The 24518-nt window shown below is 43.4% G+C and overlaps 1 protein-coding gene across 1 annotated transcript; it reads right to left on the bottom strand.

The window, feature by feature from the left end:
* Positions 1–509: 509 nt before the first annotated feature.
* Positions 510–24115, bottom strand: LOC108025820 (irregular chiasm C-roughest protein). Its single transcript, XM_017096472.3, has 8 exons — positions 23715–24115; positions 15670–15769; positions 6678–7176; positions 6102–6302; positions 4618–4848; positions 4225–4327; positions 2835–3383; positions 510–2339 (listed from the first exon to the last, which is right to left on the bottom strand). Exons 3-8 carry the CDS (start codon positions 7170–7172, stop codon positions 1588–1590), a joined length of 2331 nt encoding a protein of 776 aa, XP_016951961.1. The 5' UTR covers positions 7173–7176; positions 15670–15769; positions 23715–24115; the 3' UTR covers positions 510–1587.
* Positions 24116–24518: the final 403 nt, after the last annotated feature.

Genomic DNA, 24518 nt, shown 5'->3' with positions numbered 1-24518 from the left:
AATTAAAAATGTTTTTTGCGACTCCCCCACCACCCCGTTTATTTGACTTTCGTCTTTGATGTCCCCCGTTTGCAATGCTCCTTTTTGCTCTGTTTTGGTTTTCAATAAATTTTTATTCAGTTTTTTGTTTTTCGTGTTTAACTTTGTGTGTGTTTTATGCTGCTTATTTGCTCTTATCATTTGCATTTCGTAAACAAAAAAAAACATTTGTTCGTTTCGCGCTTAATTGGCGACACTAATAAAATACCCACAGCTAATAAATTTAGCAAAAAAGAGGGAGTAATATTTAGTTTTCTGGGATTCCTTAGATGAAATACGCTCGCTTATCAAAATATAATGCTTAGGGCTATGAAAAAAAAATGCATGTATATATATATAGGGCTAGGTCTATGTTTTAAATATGCGTGTGTATCTTTAGTTAGGCTACAACTAGGATAATTAGACCGTTATACACTTAGAAGTACACTTAGCACAATTGAACTGACGAATTGAATACGTTTACGCTCTCCTTTTGTTTTTTTTTTTTTTTGTTTGTTTTTCTTATTTTTTCATGGGCGTCTTGAGATGTATGGGCGTGTCATAAGTTAAGGCGACTGTCAAGATCTAGCTTCTATATTTATTTAACCATATAACGCACTATCGAAGTCTAAGTTCGGGGCGAGAAAAGATAATGCTACACGATTCAGAAGAAGATGATAGGGGGCGGGAAGTCACCATTGTGGAGGGCCACCCACCCCCGACTTAAATACTATCAGGTACTTTGGCATTTCGTTCGCTTACTCGCTATCCATTCAACTGAATGTCTATGCTTGTATATAGATTCTTTAACATTTAGCATATACTATATCTGTGTATACATAATTGAATTTGTTTTTATATATATTTTTTGCAGCATTTTCAGGGGCACTTCTATGGGGAAAAATATAGGTTGGAAATACATTTAGGATTAGAAAAGGTTTGGTTTAAGGATAGGTAATATGAGAGTTTAATATCAGATAGGATAGAATTTAATAAGAATTTTATGTACTGCAAATAAAATGGAAAGAAGAGCTGAGGACCAGTTCAAAACGGTTCTCACTACCCACAAACTGCCCCCGGAAAAGCCAATTTTGTAACTGGAGGTTAAATCCCCAATCGGTTAACCATTACTTTAAGGCGTTCTCTCAACAAGCAGTAAAACTCTCTAATCTTTTTAAGTATTTTTGTTTTTTGTTTTTTTTTGTCTGTTTCTTCTGTAAATGCCTAACACTCATTCTTTGAAGCTTAGTCTCTCTCTAGATCGAACTGGGTATTAGCCTACTACAAGAGCCTTAAGCTAAGAACACAAAAACGACAAATACGAAAAAAAAGGAGTAGCCTAGACCTAAATGATGATGCTACGATTACGCCTATATAATCAGATGTGTGTGAGCTAAGAGCCTAAACCTAAGCAATTCGAATTTTTGGTAGCTGAAAAAACGCACCACCAACAGTGAGGCCCCCCTACAGCGGCCCCGGTTCCTTGTGAGATCAGTCTTGGCGCGGCTCAGTGGGTGGGCTCGTCCCCGTTGGCGGTTGGCGGCGTTGCGTCCCCCTAACTGGTCCACCCTAGACGGCAGTGGGTGGTGGCAGCAGCGAGGAGTTGGAGGAGCGCAGATAGGGATTCCCGTAGATGGCGCTGTAGCGCGGATCCACGCTCAAGGCCATCGAGCTGGGCACCACCACGTGCGTGGTGGTGGTGGTGGCTGCGGCGGTGCTCTGGTTGCTGCAGCTGCCATTCGGCGACGAGCTGACCACCGAGGCGGTGGTGGACTGCAGGCTGGGCAGCCCGTTGTCCTGACGGATCTCCCGGGAGCCGATGATGCTGCCGGTGAGGCTGCCGCCACTGCTGTTCGTGAGGAAGGTCATCGGCAGGGTCGTCGTCGCGGTCAGTGGGTTGGAGGTCTGGTGGTGGTGGTGGTGGCCCTGGTGGCTCTGCTGCTGTTGCTGCTGCTGCTGCTGCAACTGCATCTGGTTCTGGTGGTTGTTCTGCAGGATGGTGGAGCTGCCGTTGGACTTGGTCGAGCAGGTGGTCAGATACTGCGGCGGCGGACTGTAGTGCGTGCTGTAGTCGCCGTAGGGCACATAGCCGCCCGAGATGTCCACCTTGAGGTCGCTGTAGTTGGAGGTGCGGTCGCCGGCCTCCAGCTTGCAGCTCACGCCGCCGTTCTTGGTGATCTGGTGCTCGCTGATCACGTCCGCCGGCGGCAGCTTGGTGCGCTTCTTGCACTTGATGTAGACCACCACCAGGATGGTGAGGACCAGCAGGAAGGCCACCACCGAAATGCCGCCCACAATCGTCATCAGCAGGGAGACGCTCTCTGCGAAGGGAAAACAGGGGAAATGGGCGATGGTGGGTTAAAAATGGCAATGGAACACAATAAAAAAATAAAGGTCTATTTTAAGACAAAAAAAAAAGCTTCTAAACTTTGTGCTTTAAAAATAAATCATAAAAGAAACTATAAAATATTTATTTTATCTAAATTACTTATTTACTTATTTTAATTCGTATCCCTTTTAATAAAAATAAACACTCGAAAATGTCAAAATCCTATAAAATCAGGTATATATATGTACTATTATTATTATGATTTATTGATATAAATATGCCAATATTAATATGCCAATTAAAAAATCTATTTCATCCCTGAAAAATATATAAGTACCCCAAAACACATAAAAGTATTTCGAAAAAATGTTAAAAATTATGTAATTATCAAGAAGTAATACCCACAAAATATCATCAAACCAAAAAATGTCTGATAAAATCGTATTATCTATACCTATAGTTACACAACCATCCAAGAGATACTCACTTTTAGCCTGCAACTGAATCTCGGCCACGTCGTTGCCATAGTCGTTGACCACCGTGCAGTTGTACTTGCCATAGTGGTAGGCCTGGCTTTCGCGGATGATCAGGGTGCTCTTGACGCCCCCGGGCACGGCGTCCACCAGGATCGAGTAGTCGTGTCCCGACTCCGAGCTGATCTCCTGGCCATTGAAGGTCCACGACACGTGGCGGGCACGCGGAACACTGCTAGCGAAGCACTCGATCCGGGCCGTGTCCCCCACCAATCCGTACTGCGTCCTCTGGGAACCGATCGCCGGCGAGCCTTTGAGGTAGACATACGCGTCCGCCGATATCTCGGCGTATCCGGGAACATTGGCCTTGCAGTAGTATCGCCCGGCGGTCTCGTTGCTCACGCTGAACGTGAGGTTCGTGCTGGTGCCCACCACCCGGTCGCTGGGATGCTGGATCCACACGATCTCCGGCTGCGGATTGCTGTCCACCTCGCAGCTCAGGGACACCACGCTGCCCACGTCCGCCTCCATGGACTGGGGTCGCTGCCGGAAGCTGGGGGCATCTGCAATTAAAATGGGAAAATTATAAATAAATATACAGAAATGTATAATCAATAAAATTTAAGTATTAAATAAGACGGCATAAGCTCTTATATTTAAAATATATTAAAATATTATATATATATTATATTTAAAATATATTAAAATAATATAATAAATAGTCTCGAGTAAAAGTAAATTAATAGACTATTTATAATCCTCTACAAATCAATAAATAATATATTTGTAAGGACATAAATAAATTCATTCATAAAAAAATAATAAAAACAATTCTTTTTATTTTCATAAAATACTACAAGATCTATTTAAATTACTAGCACAGCAAAATTCAATAATTTAATATGAGATTCAATATTATTTATGTTACAAAAACAGGCTTTGATAGACTGCCCAAGGAAAAATAATATTTTAAATGCCTTGCTCTTTTTGTCATTTTATTCTGTTATTTTTTGCCTTTTAACCATTTAAAAACAACTTTAATTTGATTTTGCCAGTAATTTAATGCCCCAAGCAATGCGTTGTTGACTTATGGAAATTTACAAATATACACATGTAGGTGTCAATAATTTACGTGAGGTCCATAAATATTTGTTTTAGTTATATTTTTGATTTTATTGGCAATGAAATGCCAATTGCAAGCGTTTGAGTTATGGAAATGAAACTCAGTTTCAGTAAATAAAATGTATAGTTCGCTGGGTTTTTTATTTTCTTAATAAAAAGTAAAGGTTTTTTATGTTATAACTAGATCCAATTTACATGCCACTGATGAAGTTTATTAATAATGATTATAAGCAATTTATTTTCTACCTATTTAAAGCTTTAATCATTTTTAGGTTTACTTACAGCTTATGTCGAGGGTTTCGCTGTCCTCACTTTTGCCCACGGAATTCTGCACCTCGCACTTGACAATCGCGTCGTGGAACTTGCGCGTCACATTGCGAATCACCTGGAACGAGGGGAGAGACAGGAGGAGAGGGTCGATCTATGAGTTCCAGTTGCGATTAATTGTGGGAACGTTAGGCCTTTCCGGTGGCTATCTAACTGGTTCCAATAATTGCCAACATTATACAACAGCAGGGGCAGCATTTTAATCGCAATAGTTGCTCTAATTATGCGCCAGCCTGCCAAGTGGAATGCGAACCAGTTTTCCCCCCCTTAAAAACCTCTGGAGAGATGCTGGAAAATCTGCGGAAAAAATCCAGCAGCAGGAGGAGGAGGAGGAGGAGCGCCACTTACCATCTCTGTCTTCTGGCCGCCAATGATGGGCTCGTCGTTGATGAACCAGCGGTACCGGACATCGCTGGGATTCGCATCTGCCCGGCACTCCAGTCGCACCTGCGAGTGCTCCACGATCCGGGAACCGGTGCCCATATGGACTCCAGCCCCTGCCCCACCGAGGGATGCACCAGCACCTCCGCCGGGCAGCGAACCCATCACGTTCACCTTCACCTTGGGCGCATATTTCACCTGGAAAGGGAGTGAATATCGGAAATATTTAATAAAGTTTTCGGTCTTTTAAAGTTTTATTATATATTCCTATCGCTTCCTAAGAAAGCATAATCCATATGAATTTAAGTACTGAATTTAATACTAAAGGTTATGTGTACCCTAAGTTATTTTTCCAATCCAATTTTTAATTAAATATAAATCTAACAATCGGAAACAATTGGTTTTTTTTATTTTTAATGATTTTGTATTGTTATTATATTAAAAAAAGATAATATCTTTACCCTAAAGTACTAATATACTAAATATTATAAAATGCTATATTAAACTGGTATTTTTTGGTGAGTATTATTTAGGTGCAAATTGAAAAATATTTCAAAAACATCACAAATTGTGTAATAGCTTTAAGAAGCTGAATTCCCCTGAACTACTTTTTTTGGAAATTCAATTGCAGTTGCACAATGGACATCTCATCTGCTCGGTGACCAAGGAATGCCCATGCATCGGCTCCAAGCTGGCCCTCATTCAGCTCAATCAGCTGGGAATCCCGACACTCCTTGGCCCGACATCTTCGTCAGGGATTTGTCAGCGCCATGGACATGTGACTCCCCCGTAGTTGCCGCCCAAAAACCAGACCAATGACAAGTGGGCTGAGGTCAGGTCTTTGTTGGCTCCTCACTTTCACACTCCTTGGCGAAATTGGGGGCTCGGTGTTCGGGGCTCGGCAGCCGGGACTCGGGGTAACCCATGATGGGCGCCTTTATGTCCGGGCATGAATTAGCCAGTCAGTGTCGTGCCATGTCCGGCACAAAAGCCCATTCAAAAAATACTATCCCCCGGCGTGCAGCTGTCCTCGGAAGAGTCGGGAAAGAAGGGGACTTCCACTTCCGCAGCGCCTCGCATCACGTAAAACTGATAGCAGGCTCTCACTCTCCCTCTGTTATGCCCCGTTCATACTATAGATAAGGTAACCTCAGCCTGCGGCAGTAGGATGCACTCGAAAAAAGCTCGGCACTAGTCCATAAATTACTTATCAATTTTTGGGATATAATAAGAGGATCCTCAGTAAATCCCCCCCTCTTTGATAGGAAAAATATGGTAGGATGATACCAGAGGTTCCAAAAAAAATGTTCTCTCAATCCTCAGACATTCCATAATAGAAAAGCAATCTAAATTCTCGCAGTGTGGTCATGCAAAACCTGCAATGACCTGTCAGCAGGACGACCACCGGGGGGTCAACTCCTGGTTGCGTTACCCGGAGGACTACTACTCACCTCGACACGTATTTTCGCCGAGCGATAGGTGCGGTCCGCCGTATTCTGCGCCTGGCAGGTGAAGCTCGTGTTGTGGTGCTCCTTTTTGGGGGTCAGCCGCAGGACGGACTTGGCCGTAAAGCGCCGCTGATCGGGCAGCGGTATCACCGTGTACTCAATGTTATCCGTTAGCACATTGCTCTGGCCATCAATCCAGGTAATCTGCGGGTGGCAAGAGAAGTGGGAGAGTATGGTCATTGTTGGTTCGATTAGTTGCCGAATAAAGTGCCAAAATGTACAAATTTTTATCACATAAATCTTAATTAATTTAAAATAAATCAGTAGAATTTTGAAATCACTTCGAAAGGTGTTCAAAAGTATGCTACAATATACTCAAAGTACTGAAGTGGGATAAAACAATGTTATTTTTTCACTGCGTACTTTTAGACACCTTTGATTTAAGTTTTAAATTATTAAGAAGCTTCTCAAAAGTATGCCACATTATATTGAGAATTCGAGTGCCCATTCTTTTTTCACTGCATACTTTTAGGTGCCTCAAGCCAATAATTTATAAAAATACTTTGAAAGTACACTCACCTCAGCAGCAGGCTTTCCGCCCACCGAAATGCACTCGATCTCCACCTTGCGATCCTCGGTGGCGTAAATGACCTCGCCCTGCGTGATCTTGGGCGCCTCGGGCGGCACGAGCACTGTCAGGCCGGCGAAGGTGGACCTGATGGCCGGCTGGGCCTCGGGGCCGGGACTCACTTGGCACTGGTAGCGCGCATCGTCGTCCAGCATCACCGGGTAAATGTCCAGCGAGTAGTCGCCCTCCTCGTCGCTGCCCACCATCGCGTACCGCTCGAAGCCACTGAGGTCCCGGGATGTGCCCAGTCCGAAGTCGTCCTTGGTCCACTGCAGGGTGCCCTGCTTGTTGATCACCCGGCAGGGCAGCGTGACCCTGGCCCCCACCACCGCCGTCTGATCTTGCGGCTCCATGGCGAACCTCTGGTTCTGGTAGCTCGTGTACGGCGAGCTCCTCACCAGCCCCACAATCGTGGCCAGCAGGAGCAGCTGCATCGCCTGCAACATGGTGCTGAAAGATACAAAAAATTTCAATTAAAGTAATTGAATTTGAATATATATTTTTATTTTTATTCTGCAAACCCTATATATTTTGTGGTATTTATAAGAGTGAACTCCATTGGAGATAAACTTCCTACATCGCTCGGCGATCCGGAACACCTCCGGTGATGAAAAGTCCTTCAATTAGCTGCGATTTTGGGTGCAACAAAGGCCGGGGTAAACCGGATTGGACTTCTTTGGGGAGGCCTTGGGCAGGCGCCAATACAAAATACAATGGACCCCCCAAACAAAATTGTCTTTTCTTCTTGTTCACACATGTATCTATTTGTTTATTTGCTGTGCTTTTTATGCGCTTTGTTTGGCTTTGTTGCGTTTTTTGGTTGCCTTTTTTTTATCGCGTTTCGCGTTTTGCTGAACAAATTTTTTGGAGGGTTTGGGGGGCTACAATTGCCTCAGGGTCTTATTACTTATTATTGTTCGTTTATTGTTCGTTGTTGGCGCGCGTGTTTTTTTTTTTTGTTCCAGTACCCGTACCCGTACCCATACCCATTTTATTTTTATTTTCATTCGCATTTTATTCGGTTTTATTCATGTTTTCCAAGTGCAGACAGCCGTACGTGAGCCCCGAAAACGAATTACATTCAAATTAGTCAAAGCAGCAGGTTAGGCGGTGCAGGGTGGTGCAGGGTGGTGCAGGGCGGTGCACGGGCAGCCACCGCAGAAAAAGGCTTAAGCCGCGGGGCAATGCCACAGTTTACGACAAAGGGCGCCCATAAACGGGGCAAATGTGTAAAAATCTTGCGAAAATATTCCACAAAGTGGCGGGCCAAAAACGCCAAGCACAAGTATTAAAAAGGCGAGCATAAAAATTGAAGCAGGGCAAGAAAAAACCAAGAAATGAATAAGAGTGCTGAATGAATAGGCAAAACTTTAACTGATTCTATGTTTAATATGTTTTTGTTTGTAAAAATTCCTAACAATTACTCGTTAAAGCGTTGAAAGCATGTCCAAAACTTAAAAGCACTCTTGGAATCCTTCTGCTTACTGCTCTGGTCACACTAATTGCTTTGAATGCAGTCTGTACTTGCGTTTCAATAGCAATTTACTGCTTTATTTGCTCAGATTTATAGAAATCACTTGGGCTAAATTCCTTCTGTTAACCACTTAATTCCAGCCAACAAGTTTCAATCCCCACTTTCAGCTCGAGTTGCGTTTGAGGAGATTTGCCTAATAAATTGCAGCCACACTGTGTGTGTGTGTGTGTATGGGGCGCAATCTCGACTCTAAGTACTAAACTACACTACTCTCCCTTTCCACTTTTCCGCTTTTCCGCACCTTTCGTTCCCAGAGCACTTTTCCACTTTTCCAGTTCGACGTACAGGTGCCGGTTGCCCTGGAATTTTCTCACGCATTTTTCCCAGTTGTTGGGTAACTATTTTACTATTTCTGTATATTCTCTTTGGGAGTTTGGGGTTTCTTCTATTTTATTTTTGTTTTCGTTTTTTTTCCCCTTTTTTTTTTTGCTTTGCTTCCGTCTGTCTAACTTCGTTTTCTTGTAGTTCGTCGCTATTATTTGTTTTTATTGCATTTATACGGAAATTGGCGCCTCAAATTAAACGAAATTATAACAGAAAATGAAATAATAGAAGAGGAGAAATCCATAAAAAAAAAAAATAACCCAAAAAAGATGCAAAGGGAGGCAAAAGATTAGCGGGTTTCCGTTCAGAAAAAGAGATATACCAAAAAAATGAAGAAAATACAAAGCGGAAGGGCTCCAAATCCGGGAGGCGGGGCCTGAAAATTACTCAAAATTAGAGTTGTATCCGAAAAGCGAGGCCCCGCAATCCCAAACCCACTGGAGGCTGTGGGAGAAACTCCACTCGATGGAAATCTCGAAACCATCACCGACTCCCAGCTGAAGATGATAATGCTGCGTTTGCCAAGCCAATTAAAACCGATTTCAGACACGCTCGCAGGGAGTTTTTTTCCCCGCCTTTTATGGGCGATAAAGATTCGGTTTCATTTGTTTTAAGATATCGGGATTCGGATTTTTTTTTGGGAGAAAAGCGATCTAAAAAGAGTGTTGATGGGCCTGCGTATCGATGGAAGAAATTGGCTTTACGGCCTAGATAGAATTTACGACCAAACCGGATCTTGCAGCTGAGAATTATATTTGTTTCAGATACATTACAATTAGTCAACAGTTTGTTAACCTTCTTAAATAGTTTTAAACTTGTTCTGTAATTTATCTAGCTTTTTTGGTTATTACTTTTCTTCCTTTAATATTCGCTGCGGTTTTCCAGTCCCTTTGGAAGCTGTTTTGATCATGTTTTCCTCTTGAAGTTCTTTCACTTTTTGGCTTTTTTAATTTGTTTCCATTTCGCTGTCACTGTCTCAATATCCAGGGCATGTCATACACGAAAATTGCTCCGAATCTGCACCCGGAAAAGTGTGTGGGTGGTGCAGGGCGAGAGGGTGGTGCAGCACCGGCGGTTGGCCAACAATACAAATCACTCCACCCATTGGCCAAGTCCGAGACTTAACAGTAGCAGCTGCCATCTGGTTGGAAAGTGCCTGGGCATCTCTCTTTCTCCTCGGGAAAACTAAAGCTCAAGTGGGGTGCCTGCTCCCCACCCCCGCCCCTGCTGGATTTTCCATGCCCCCGTCCGCCGTCCGCCGCCCGCCGCCCACCTGCCGAAAAACTTTTGCAAGAGAAAGAAGCCGGGCGAGTGTTCAATATAAATTTTTCAAAGTTATTTGTACCAGGTGGGCCTTTCTTTATTGATTTATGAGAGCCACTTGGACGTGCTTAGAAGGAGCAGCCGTAGAAGCTTCAGGGGCGTCGCTGGCGGGGGGCGAACGGGGGCTAGATAAACCGTAAATGACAAAAGTCTCGAAGGAAGCCGCACATCCGCTGCAGCTTGCATCTAATAACCGAAGCGAACTGGCGATAATAATGCGATCGTGGAAACTGGTTTACGTTTTTTACACTGGCCAACAGGGAAAATACTAAACAATTAGCGTGGCTCCAGGAGAGTGAACATAATAAAAGGGGCTTCTATCAAGATTATATGTTTTTAATAGTTTTTAAAAATATGAAATGTTTGATTATATTATAAGGTATTATATTTTGGTATAGATCTTATTAGAATAATTTTCTAACCTTCGTACAGATTATAAAAAACTTTCGTTTCCTCAGTTTATAATATTTGTAATATATCATGATCTCTTTTTATAGACTTCCAAATCAGGGTAACCCTTTTTTCTCGCTCTGGGCTGACGACTTGATCCCGGGCGTCGTCTTAGCACCTGTTCCCCCGATTCCAGTTGCAACTTGCAACTATAAATATCACAACAGATGCTTGGGCTGTGGCATTAAAGGATGCTGTTGGACGCTGGATAAGTGCAGCTGCAACTTGTGGTCAGCAGGGGCCAGGGACCAGGGACCAGGGACCAGGGGCCAGGGGTGTCGGCTCTCTCGCAAAAAAGGGGGCCCGAAAGGCAGCTGCAGAAAGGAAGCCCGATGGCCGGGGAAGTTGCTGCCAACTGGCAAAACTGGCAACTTCCAACTGCCGACTGCCGACTGACTGACAAAGCCGGCAACCATCTAGCCATATAGTGCACAGTATCGATTGGGTTGGTTTGGATGGAATGGGATTGGACTGGCCGGGCTCGGCTCGGAGGGCCGGGTAGTCGAGATTTATGTGTGATAAGCGTCGCCTGAAAATAATTACTGTATCTCTCTGTGTTGCCGGAGCTGCGAAAATTGAAAACTGGAGCGGAAAGCGTTCGCAGCGGAAATGTTTTTCTTGCCATCGGAGTTTTACTGTTTGCCAGTGATTGGCAGCGTGGGGTTAAGAGCGAGGCACTGGGGAGGGAGACGTGGGGTTAAGTCTCAGATTGTGGCATTGAAATCGGGGGAATTATCCTCACCAACGGTGTGGCAATCTGCTTTTGTTCGTCTGCCGAACGAGCATGCTGGCAGCAAAAGCATATTTGTATGCAAAGAAATCGAGTAAAATTAATTTGAAAATTCATTATTTATTTACAGTCGCCAACATTCAATTTATTTGCCAAAGAACCCAGAGTAAGTCATGTTAGATCAAAATCTTTCAGGTTTCGAGCTTGACAAAAGCTGATTGCCGTGCAACTTTTAATTTGAAAAGGTACAGTCTCGTCTGCTTTCTGTAGCTTTAAGATTTTCATTTAATTAGGGGTTTCGCAAAAAGGAAACCCAAGTCGATAAACCAAAAGCAACTTTACTCACTGCCGAGTAAGTGAATATGTGGCACACATCCTTCGACTCTCTGTTTGCCTGAGTAAGCTGTCCCAGCAGCCTCAAAGTTTCCCAAAACAAACCGAAAACTGAACTTTAACTGCCAGTTAAAGTGTCGACTGTACTTGAGGGCTCCTCCATCTGTCTCTGTCGCACCTACCGCTCTCGCTCTTCCTCTTCCTCACACATGCCAGTGCCCTTAGGGACCGGTTAACCCTTCACCAACAAAAAAAAAAGTAAGGAAAAAAGAAGAAGGAAGTAAAAAAGCTCGGCCAAAGGAAGGCTACTTAAAGGACTTTTGCTGACAAAATGGAAAAGGCAACAAGCGGAAGGGAAAAGGGGACGGCCATCGGGGTTTTTGGGGATCGGGGATAACCGGAAAAGGCATAAAGGATATTGGTCGAGGTCCAGGGTTCAGCAGAGATTAGGACAATTAAAAAAGGGAATGCTTAACAATTAAAATCAATTTGTGCGTATGCCTGTGTGGGTGAATCCCCCCTATCCCCGTTCTGTTGACAATTTGTTTGCTCGAACAAATCAACTAAGAGGCAACGGCTAAGTGGCAAAAGGAGAAAGCCAACGGAAAGTCAAAGTCAAAGGATGATGATGACTGCCCGGTATTCAATTGACCCTCTCCTTCCTGCTCTCCTCCTGCTGCCATCTCTGATTACGACACAAATGTGTGTCCTGGGGGCAAAGCCGGGCCACCAGGATCTGGGCTCTGGGATCTGGGCTCTGGGATCTGGGCTCTGGGATCCCGGCGTCCGGGTCTCCCATCCCATTTCAGTGTCAATAAAAAGGCAACTGGCAAAAAATAAACTTAAATCGCCTATTAATGGGCCACACACCAGAAGTTTTTGGCCAAAGTCAGCACAACTTAACGGAGCAGTAGAGGCAGGCCAAAAAGGTCATCGCTTATCCCCAAAAAGAGCCACTGATAATTATCACTGGGCCGGGAGATGGGGTAAGTGAATCGTTAAGGACAAGTTAAGGGACTTTGATAAATGTGACAGCCAGTGTTGTTCAATGGTTAAGGGGAGCAGTGTTGAACAATGCTGTTTACAGTTTAAGCTTTGGGAATCATTAAAACATGAGCAGGGTCTAATCACAGTGGTGAAAGGTACTAAAAAAATGTGATCCTTCAACTAGTTAACATTTCATTAACATTGTTAGCAAAAGCAGTGTTGAAAATACGATCAGCCAGTGTTGCCTAGCAGTAGCTGATGCTCAACACTCGGCCAGAACAAATGTTTTTCAAAGTAATCTCCCTTGGATCAACTAACCCGAAACGAAACGAAACTTGATGCCAGCTCAGATTTCATAACACTAATCGAATCAAGCCGCGACTGCTTCTTGCCTTAATATAATAACCAAGTGCAGCTCACCCAGAAGAACGAGTTAAGTTATTCATCAATTCTTCAGGCTCCGTGGGGCCCAGAGCCGGCGAAGGGGGTGAAAAACTTGTTAGCCGTGTATAATTAAAGCATCTGGGTTCGATCGCAGTCTCATTAGCATAATTCTAACATAATTCCTGACATGGCCAGGCATAAAATTATGAATCGAACTCCCAGCAGCCGAAACTCCAAATAAAATCATAAGAAAGAGATATATGCACGGCGAGGTTAGTACATATATATAAAGGAGATGGGCTTGGGGAATGGAGCAGATCGAATGAAAGTTGCTTGGCCACATCGAAGCAGAATTTCAATCAGTAAATTGAACACCTGAACTTAACTGATTTCGTGGTTGTTTTTGTTTCTGTTTTTTTTTTGATGCTCTTTTGTGTGTGTGGTTATATTATTTCGATTTTTTTCCTCTTTTTTTCGGCCGACTGGAAAGGGGAGAAGCTGCGAAGAAGCAAAACAAGTTGAAGTCGAGCAGCAGGAAATTAAGCCAGGCCAAGAAAAGACACTGCAACAATGACAAGCCAGCTGGCTTCGACTTGGGTCTGGGCTTTAGTCGGGGTTTTCGGTTGGGGCTTTGGTTTTGGTATGGGTTTTGGGTTCCCCATCGACCGCAGCAGCTTCTCCACTTTACGTTTAGCATTTTTTTCAAATTCATGTTTATGGTTTTGTATTACAAGCGATCGACACACAGCCTGCCTGCCAGCCAGCCAGCCAGCCAGCCAGCCCAGCCAGTCGAGATTTGTATAACTTTAAGCCTTATTAACATATTTTATGCTCCATTCGAGTTCCATTCCAAGTCCAAGTTCGCCCACACACCGACATTTTTTCATTTCATTTCCAAGCATTTCGTTTGACTTCTCCCCGTTTTCGTGTGGGCCGCCACTTTGACATAGATCGATCCAATCCGAAACCCCAAATAAAAAAATATACGGAAAGCAAACGAAAACCCACCAGAGAAGCCCAGGCGATGCGATTGGCAAAGAGTGAAAAATGATTTCGAAAGCGGCACTTGACCAGACAGTATTTGAATAGCCGTCAGATGGTAGGCAAAGATATTTACTGGGCGACATAGTGTGGGGATCTCACACAACTCTAGCTTAGTTACACGTTTTTAATAAAGCCTTAAAGTACCGAAGTTTCAGTAAGAAAACTCAATGGAATGCTGAGTTACTCAGGGATCCTTGAGATTTTTTTTGTTAAAACCTTAGAAAATCATATATTTTTTTATATAATATATCATTTTAGGTATAATACAAGCCACATACCAAATTTCTCCACGAAACCCTAGCAGCAACCCGAGTTCCTTGAGGTTACTTTCCGACAGCAAGTGACAATCACAACTAGCGTCACGCACTTATAGACGTTACCGCCTAACTAAGCACCATACCACGATTCATTGGCCTAACTGCACAGCAAACCGAGTTCCCATAGGCAGTGTTTTCATTTCAAATTATCATCCACAACGACAATCGGCTGGCAGGGAAAATAAAAAAGAGAGCCGGCGAAGCCCTCACCTGACAGCTGTCACTGTTTCGGGCACGGCGACGGGTACCTGTTCCCCCAAAAACCTAACCGAACCCAAAAAATAAACAATCTCCGCTGGCTACCTCATCTCGGGCTTGTTCTTTTGTCCGGCCGTCAGGGTATCCCCCATCCCCATTTCCTTCGCCCCATGCAGCTAATTGAGTTATATCCCCACCACATGACACTGCAGCCGCGTTGCAGACCCCGAAAAGTATATATACGAAAAGAACTGGGGAACTGAGGAAGGCGATGCAGAGACGAAACCTATTTTAAATCGTCCCAAAAAAGACGAGGGACTCCACAAAAGCCCGAATCAATTCAATAAACCAGAGCGGGACGGGTTCCGAGCCCCCGAGCCCCCGACCACCGCCCTCTGCAAACCCGAACGTGTTAGAACGGAGCGGTAATAATGAACTCGAACGGAGAGGTGCAGAGATACAGATACAGATACAGATACAGATACAGATACGGATATATAGATGCAGGTACTATCCGGAGATACTGGGACATTTGCGGATGTATATATGGTACCGATTCGACGACCCACTCGGCGCTGTCAGTTTTTCTTTCGTTGGCTTTTCCATTTGATTGCCTTGTGGTCGACCGTTACACGATTGGCCGTGTGGGCGGTGTACCCATACCCATGGACACAGATATAGTTATATTCCAGTTTCGGAGCACGAGTGGTGCTGGCGGTGCTGGCGGTGGTGGTGGTGCAACCACTGGGACAACAAAAAGATACAACTACAACGGGCGACACCTTCGCTCGCTCGCGTCTAACTAAATCCGATTATAACTAATTATTATGGACGCCGAACCCGAACCCAGGGCCCCGATAGAGGAAGGGGTACTGGTACACCAGGCGGCAGGAGGGGCCAGGGTTGCCACACCGCCAAACTACTCGGGCTTGGCGTGGGCCATTCTTTTGTATCTGTATCTCTGCGCATTGTGTTTCTTGGCTTTATTTTATTATTCTCCGCTTTTGAGGTTGCGACTTGAGTTGGGTTTTGTTATGACCATTGTGTAATGTCAGTCATGTGTCCATATGGAAGTGGTTCGAGCTGGTGGTGGGTGCAAGGAGAGGGAATCTTTAAGGTTCGAATTGGTAATTTATATATCTTTTTCATTAATATATATAACATTTTCCCAAAACTTTTGACATTAAAATTTTTAAAGCAACATGAGTTGCTTATATATCTCTTTTATTAATATCTTACTCAAACTTGCAATATATATATATCTTTTCCTTTAATATATTTTTGCAGCTTAAAGAGTTTTTCCTAGTTTTCCGACTCACCTTGAACACCCCTTTACTGGGAGAACACGGGTCTCAAGTGTCACTTTCTCGCTTTTCCCTTTTCCCGGCTGTCTGTTTGTTTGTCCTCGGGCCTTGAGATCTGCAAAGAGGTGGGGGGGGGGGGGGGGAGGAAAAACATAAGTAAGATTATTAATTCAATTTTTTCCCTGTTCTTGTGCCGCTTCATTTGTTTGCCTCCGCACGCATTAATTGTGCTGGCTAATGCCTCTGTTGGCCCTAATGTTGTTCGTCTTCATCTGGGCCATAAACACGCACAGGCCGCGTTTGGCAGCGACGTTCTGCCGCATTCACTGCTCTTTCATGGGGCACAAAATGTTTATTAGACATTATGTACCCGAACTTTCTGCACACTGCACACTACTCTCGTCCCGGCCAAAAAGGCGCAGAACTTGCCGGCAATCACGCATATTTCGCATAAAAAGTCAACCATCGACTTTGTGCCGGCTGCCTTCTTTTCTACTTAATTTTCTATTATGATCTTTGGTAATTGTTGCAATGCAAATTTATTGCACAAAAATATGTCCAGGCCAGGGCCATTTATTAACGAAACCCATCGAGGGAAATGAGGCCAGATATTGGTACGATATGCTGTTAAACATTAAAATATCTGCTGTTTATATTCCTCTTAAACGACGTAATCATTGTATTTTATTTAATAATTTAGCTACAAATCATGTTGTTTACCGGGCCAAATTGCGGGAATGAAGCCCGGTTAAATCGAGGATGTTATGCCCAATATTCTCGGCTGGCATGCAAAGACGCCAAACAAATTGAAAAATTGATGCCTGCACTGGGGGGTCCCGGCAGCCCCTGCCCGAGTGCCTCAGACCTGTAAATATAGCCACAGATAGGGGGGGGGCAGTGCCCACCCCCAAATCCCTGTCAGAACCCCCTTTTCCACCCGCCTGGCACTCTGAGACCCCTTTTAGTTTGATAAAGCGGCGGACATGATTCATGGAGGGTTCCGTGGGCTGTGCTCTCGATTATATCCTGGCCTGCCTAAGGTTTTCGAGGGGGGTTGAAGGGGAAGGGGGGGGGGGGGGGGCAGAACCCCCTTGCTCAGGGGCGGCGGTGCACAAACACAGACAGAACATGCAATACAATACAAATAAATACACAAAAAATGAAGGAGTACAAAACGTGTGTGGCACGAAAGCCGAATCAGGCGATTGTCTCTGTGTTGTTTTTTATTTATACATTTTTTTTTGGCCACGGCAGGCGGGGGGGTGGGGGGCGAGGGGTGGTGTGCCGGCTTTGAACGCACTCCAGGACACACAGGACTTTCGGGGCAGGACAGCTGGAACGGAGCTGAATGTGGCAACAAGCGTTAAGTGGTTGCCTGTTTGTCGCTCGTGTACTTGGAAATGCTTTACAAATTCAGCAGCGTGGATAAAAAATGGAAATAAATAAGGGGAGTATCGAGAAATCCGTCCAATATGGGGGGGTGGGGGGTGGTTGGGTGGCCAAAAATGGAAAAGGAAAAGCACCCCGTCAGCTGTTTTCTCCGCCGACCAAAGTCAGCTGCTAATCCTCGGCGGGGGTGTCCTGTCCTGCTGCCAGATGCCGATGACTCATAGGGCGACGGGGTGACTGTGATGCCTTATTTTCGGTGGTTGTCCAAAAAAAAAAAAAATGGGAAAAACAGAAATAATAAAATCGAAACTTAAACTAGAGCAGCCCGGGGGGTGGTTGCATAATGACTCATGGTCCCGGGCAAATGAATAATTTATTAGAAGCCCTTTCTAGCTCCCCCCCGCCCGGGGCACAGGAACTAACATTCCATTGATTTGGTAGTTTTAAATACTCAACTCTTGATGCTTACTCCTCTCAGGATTTTTTCCCGTGTATTATTAAAACTTTTCCCAATTCCCTGCCTTTTCCCCGGCCTACTTGGCTGCCCCTGCTCTCGCCCCAAATAGTTAATTTCCACCACCATGTTCTCGGACTATTTTAATTGTAATTCGAAGCGACTTGGCATATTCCCGACCGGATTTTCCCAAGATCTCGCCAGGAGTCCCCTGCCATGCCTTGACCATCAGCCCGCTATCATCGCTCTGGCATTTTCATCTTGTAGACCACAAGTATTTCACATGTAGAGGCCAGGGCAGGGATGTGGAGCCCCTACCTCAGAGCGTTGTCCAAAGTTTTCGGGCTTATCTAAATGCCATTTTATTCCGGCTTGTTCTGCTTCTTGGCTTGTTCTTGTTTATCTTGCAGATACATCTGCGTATCTGCGGGGCCGGCAACGTTCTGCGGTCAGGAGTTGTCAGTTGATAAAAATGCCCAAGTCCAAGTCCAAGCCCGAGCAGAGTCAACGATAGCCCGAAAATCCACTTTGGCTAAATGTAAATATTAAATTTGCGCATAAAAATAATACGGCAAAAAGGCAGATAGAGATAGTCGGGCCAAGCCGGCGAACTAAAGTGAATTCACAAAGGAAAAAGGAGAGCCATAAAAAGCTGACTGCGGCAGGACTATGAAGTGCCAGTGGAGGCTAAGGTCCTGGACTCGAATTCTCAATTGACGCGCCACGTCCTCGAAGGCGCAGAGAGATACATACGTATATCCAGATACAGATACAGATACGGATACGGATTGAAGGGGAGCGAAAGGGGCAGTGGCAAGGGGAGGGGCGAGGGGACCGTGGAGGACGACTCCATAATAATTTTATGCGCTTCCAAAAAACTTCCGTTCAGTCATTGCGTTGTGTTTCCGCCCAGAAGACGGAGACGGAGGCGAAGACATCGCACATGGTTACTTCTTTTCCATCAGAGGTGCCAGAGTGAGTGGGTAAATGTTATAAAAGTTATAAAAATGGGGTAACTATAACCTATTTTAACCTAGTTGTTCTTAAATTTAAAATAAGACAACTAAAGTCATGGCTCTATATAACATCTAAGTCAAGTTGCACTGCTTAAGCCAAAAAGGTGCACTATAAGTAAAGATTCTCAAGAATTCGCCTTCACTCTTTATGATCTGTAGCGCGAATTCTTCAGGATCATTGTGGATATATTGTGAATTGTATTCTAGAATTCTACACAGTAAGTAAATTATTCATAGGAATAGCGAATTTTTGAGGATAATTGAATTTCTAGAACTAAATTCACCTTGAAGTTCTGAAGAATTCGCAAAGAAAATTTAGCGAATTCTTAAGGAGCATTCTGGATTCAATGGGAATTTAAATCTAGAAATCTATTATTCATAGAAAATTGCGAATTATTCAGGATAATTTGGCATGTTGAATTTCTGGAACTTTGAAGGATTCCGAAGAATTCGCGGAGAAATTATTGCGAGTTCTATAGGATCATTGTAAATGAATTCTAGAACTTTATAATGTAAGCAGATTATTACTGGAAATCGCGAATTCTTTTGGATAATTCCACTTGATAAAACTCTAGAATTAAACTCTTGAAGTGCGTTGTGCTTAAGCTGATACAGCTGATTACTCCACAAACACAAGTCAACACGCCGGCATCTCTGGATATTTTTCACGTTGCTGGCCAAATTGGCATAGAAATTTCGTAGGTTCTCGTATTTTTTTTCGACCTCCTCGCTTTTCCTTTATGGTTCCCGTTCGCCGGCAGCCTTGCCTGATTTTTCCCCTTCCGCGGGGCGCTTTTTGGGTGGCTGTTGCTTGGGTCTTGAGTGCTGGCTGAATGAATGAGCCGGCGAGCGAATGAATGAATGAATGAATGTTCAACTGTCACTTCCGTCAGGCGGGCCAAGCGGAGTCAGGCCAAGAAAAGGAAACCCGCACCACCCGCACCACCCACACGTCGGGAAAGCGGGTGGCTGAGTGGGGCGACAACGCGTCAACATTGTTGGGGAAAATGCGGGGGCCAAACGAGTAATGACATATTCAAACGCAGCGCGAACTTGACGACGCCCCAAAGGAGTGAAGATGTTCTGCGCTGCGAGAAGACGCCTAGTGGGGGGAAAATCGGGGGAAAAGCTGGGGCCCGGGGGAAAAGCCGAGGGGGAAATGTGCCCAAGAAGCGTTGCCAGACATTCTGACAAAGCTGGCGACAAGGACGTACACTTGTAATAACACGAAAAGGATATTGTAAAACATTTTCATAAGTTCTCTCAATTTCTGAGCGCTTTTTTCTTCCAGCTCGCGTCGCGTTCAATTGCTGATGAAAATGCTCCTTGGAGGAGGGCACAAATCTGGCGACTTGGCGAGGACTCAAAAGAAAGTGCTGCAGATTAACTTAATTAGTGCTGGGGATCGCTTCCAGAAAGAAGTGGGTGAGTTTTTTAGTGCAGGAAAATGTCACAGAACAGTCTTTGTTGGTAGCAACTAAAATCATGATTTAAAAAATAAGAATTTGGTTTCCAAAAATAATAGAAGCCAATTAAGAGATACAATCTAATCAATCTAGGAAATATGTAACTATCTCCCCTACATTTTATTTACTTTTGTGCAATTGTCAGCTGAGGTAACGCCTAGTTTCCACCCCAAACACAATTTAATTAGGCCCGAAACTTGCCATTTCGGACACATTTACTCCTCTCAAAATCGACCAGCTTCCGACTTACCTTCGGCCTTCCCCGGAAATTCCCCCTTTCGAATTTTTTCTGCCATATGGCCATACATGCCCGAACTGTGTCTACTTATGCCAACTATTGTCCGGCAATAAGAAAATTTTATGCCCATTTGAGTTCGGTCTTTCGGAGTCCATTCGCCGCCTGCAAATCACCCTCCCTCGTTTTTAGACTAATTTGATGTTTGTCCCCGTTTGAGATACAAATTTCTTGGGTCTTTTCAGTTTTTTTCCTCCTCTTGGGCTGCCTGCCAACCACGGAGAAGTCAAGGGAATGGAATCACACATGGCCGCCCGTTTTCCATTTTATCCCCCATTCCAGGGGGATTTTTTCCTGCAATTTTCCTCCCCCCCGCCAGTGCCTTTTCAAGGCGATGGCACACTTCAGAGCCCCCTCCCTTCCACTCTGGCTTCAACTTTTCCCATCAATGACTATTAATTGGCATTCTCGATGGGTGGAGGGTGGCTCGTAGGGGGTGGGGGTGGTGGGTTGGGTTAACCAGGGGCGTGGGCGGGGGCGGTGGCGCCCCCCCCTGCATGCTTCACTTGCATTAAGGCGGCGCCATTAAAGCTCATCAAAAATGCAGGCCAAAGTGGCGCACTTTAAAAATGCCGCCTCTCATAGATTTTCATTTTCCATTTCCATTTTTGCCCCGCACAGCAGAGGGCTGTGTTTTTGGGGTCAGAAGGCCCCATCTCTATAAAGAACCCCCCCCCACTACCCCACCGCCTAATGATGATGGCTTGACAAATATTTATTGCTTAAGCATTTGAGTGCAAATATTTTAATTAGTCTGGCGACAAGACAACAGATCTGGAGATCTCGAAGTGCAGATGGAAGTGGAGCTGGCTGCTGGACAGCCCCCCGGCCCATTTCTCAAACGCTGATGAGGCTTAATGAACTGCAAAGCGGCTCTCAATTGTCTTCAATTAACCAAATTAACCAAGGGATAAATTGCTTGCCTTCTGGACTGCCCTCGTCTGGTTTTCTTCTTAAACGAGCTGGGAAATTAGTATTTTTCTCTTGGCAAATCCTTCAAAAATATTAAATACCAAGGGGGCCAAGCAAAAAAAAAAAGATGGGTGAAGCAGTCAAATCAGTGGAAACGATACGGCAGAAACTGTCAAAAAGCCTGACAGCTCCGCTCTCAAGGTGAGCCCCCTGGTGGGGGCAGCAAGGGGTTAAGGCGGCTGCCGAACATAATTTGTGGCATGCAAAGAACTAACAAAACGACAGGCAGGCAGCAGCAAAAAAAAAAAAAAAAAGGAAGGAAAACCAGGAACAGTGCAGAATCGCTGGGCGAAATTGAAAAGGAAAAATAAGTTTCGACATGCTGACGAGGACGCGTCAAAACGATCCAACAAATGCGGCCTCGCCAATCGATAAAAAGCTGCAAAAAGCGGCAAGGAACACGGGCAAAATGAGGCAGCAACAACTTGCGACATGAGCATGTTGCACTTCCTGCCACGCCCCCCCCGCACGCCCCTTTTTCGCCTCCTGTCGATTGTTTCGGACGTTTTAGCAATTTGCAATGCCAGCAAATTGGGCCAAATTATAAAATCCGAAAACTACGCACACAGTGCCCAAGTGCACTGAGGGAAATCCATCTATCAAGTCGTTTTAAATTTTTGTTTGCAGCTTAAGATTTCTTTAGAAGTTCCTCTTTTAAAATAGCTTAGCTATAGGTAAGACAGGTAAGTTATCAAGTACTTTTCTAAAACAAATAATTCATTCATAATAAAAATCTTTAAGTAATAAAATCCAACAAATATTAGGTTTAAAATATTAAATTATTTTAATACTAGTTAATTTAGGAACATTTTTTTAAGATAAAAAAATTTATATCATGTTAAAATGTCTTAAAAATAATACAACAATAGATTTCGTGTTAAAAAATCGTTTTGATATACACGTTTTTGAAAAAGGTGTTTCAATCCCATTTTTTTTAATTAACTTCTTAAGTTATATATATTTTTTCTGCTTTTATAATCGCCATATGTGGAAAAGGAGGAAGTGGCAGCATAAGTAAAAGCTAAGCTTGCCGAAGAAGAAGATTGAAACTTTGCTTGTTTTTTTTAATGACAAGACACAGGTGCGTGAGTTCGAAGCCTCACATACACAAGAATCCACACTGCAGCTGTGTGCGAGTATCTGTGTGCAATTATTGATGTATTGGTGGAGCTTCTGGGCCTGCAGCTTCTTCAACTCGCATCTGGCAGCTACCTTTTCTCGATTCACAGCCTGAGGCGGTGTCTTTTGGTTACACAAAAAAAATCCAAGTCGAAAATCAAAAAGAAATCCGTTAGAAAATTATTAATTAATGTGTTAAAAAGTTTAAAATAAAAAAAAACACTGGGAAATAAAATAATCTAAGCAAATATAAAAGGCGTCAAGATCACACACGAATATGCGAATGTGAAAATTATCATAAGGTGAAACACTCATTTGATTTAAGTTGGCCATTGTTGAGATAAGAACTCGAGGTTGAGTTTCGTATTCATTTAAATCAAACGTATGCCATTAACGATTTAAGCTAATAGCTACATTTTGCCAGCGCTTAGCATATCTCAGCCTGTTTTGACTCTTTGTCAAGCTAAGTTTAATTCAATTTAAAACAAAATAGTTTCAGTGCCGGAAAACATGTTTTCTTTGACCACAAATAAGCGTTTAATATTTTTTTTTTACATTTTCAACTAAAATGCTCAGGGAACGCTAATCGTTCTCTTGTTTGTTACTCTTTTAGTTTTAAACTTCTTTGTTCAAAATCATAATCATAAATCATGCAAAACCAAGGAAAGAAGAGATCGAATCAGTTAAGCAGAGCACTTTTTTCCCGAAGATGCTATGGTCAGAAGAAGTTAATTAGGTGTGCAAGGTCTGGAGAAGATCTATTATTTTAGAGAGGAAAGTAAATATCCAATTGGTTTCCATGTGCTAAGATTATGATTTTTTCTTCACAATCAATAAGTAAATAACCATAAGAAAAATTAGCCAAGAGAATAGGGAAATATTGTCAAATTAGTTAGATTCTAATTTGAAGCTTCAAATTGATATTATCATTTTCTTTTTATATGTAGCCATATTCAAAAACTACATTTTTTATGGGAGAGAAGTTTCGATTTATTTTTTGTAATTTGTAATAATTTTATTTATTATTTCTTTAATCCGTTGTTTTTTGAAAATTAATGGTAGTCGTATATTTTTTAGCCTCCATTTCACCATCAAAACTCTTATTTTTCTTGGACAAAAAAAAAACACAGACCACCTCACTGGTAACCAAAATGTCAAAGTGGCCAAAAGCTTAACTTCTTTGGGGCCATAAGGGGCGGCGATTCGGCGAACTGTATTTTATAAACAAAATCTAGCGAAAAGGTCAAAGTGAGGGAGCAGCTGTTGCAGTTGGCACACGAGCAAAAAGTAAACCAAAACAATGGGGTTTTCTTTGCTTCTAACTAACATGTTCATTATTTTTTACTCACATTTTTTTTATATTTAACTCGGGCTCCTTAGTCCTATAAACTGCTTTTATATCTGTTACTGGTTCTGAACAATCACAGGCACTAATCCATAATCGTTGTGTGACAATATTCAGCTTGTTTGGTTTTGTTTGGGCTGTTTTTTTTTTATATTTGTATCTTTGTTTAATCCATTTTAGCACTCACTTTTCCACTGGTAATCCACACCAAATTAATTTTTTGGCTTGCGTTGGCACCAAAAAAAAAATAATGTATTTGAATATTTTTCGATTTGTTTGGGTTTTATATTGAGAGTTCTTCTCGGGCGAATTGCGACTTCTCGTCTTCGGAGTCTCGGAAGTATCTGTGAGATACTTGGTATTCGAAAGTACGGAGTTTCCGCCGCTGCGAAGCGAACGGTAAGAGCGAACGAAACGAAGTGCGAGCTCGAATCCCAAACGCGACTTCTTTGGCCACGCCGGCTTCCATCGAACAAAACAAAGCGGCGCACAGTGGGGCGAGTAGAACAAAAACAGTAAGAACGTTTTTTTTAATAGATTCGTAGGAAAGTATGGGAGTAAGGGATCTAAAAGGCAGCGTTTCCGAACCTAAAATGTTTATATGTTCTTGATCAGAATCCTTAGTCGAGTCGGTCATCATGTCCGTCTGTCCGTTTGTCTGTCCGTCCGTATAAACGCAGAGATCTGAGAAAATATAAAGGCTAGGAAGATGGCACTTAATAAAAAATATCACATATTGATTTTTCTTTTAACTTGTATTGTTTATAATATTATATAATGAGAAATTGGTCGCCATAGCTCTTTACTG

This window comes from Drosophila biarmipes, chromosome X (genome assembly GCF_025231255.1).
Source record: "Drosophila biarmipes strain raj3 chromosome X, RU_DBia_V1.1, whole genome shotgun sequence".
Taxonomy (NCBI): Eukaryota; Metazoa; Arthropoda; class Insecta; order Diptera; family Drosophilidae; genus Drosophila; species Drosophila biarmipes.
This window is presented reverse-complemented; position numbering and strand designations above follow the sequence as displayed.

Coding starts and splice junctions, on each gene's coding strand:
- LOC108025820 (XM_017096472.3), bottom strand. CDS start 7,172: ATGTTGCAGGCGATGCAGCTGCTCCTGCTGGCCACGATTGTGGGGCTG. Junction 6,303..6,677: donor GCGGAAAGCCTGCTGCTGAG/GTGAGTGTACTT, acceptor TGCCACCCGCAG/ATTACCTGGATTGATGGCCA. Junction 4,849..6,101: donor CGGCGAAAATACGTGTCGAG/GTGAGTAGTAGT, acceptor CTCCCTTTCCAG/GTGAAATATGCGCCCAAGGT.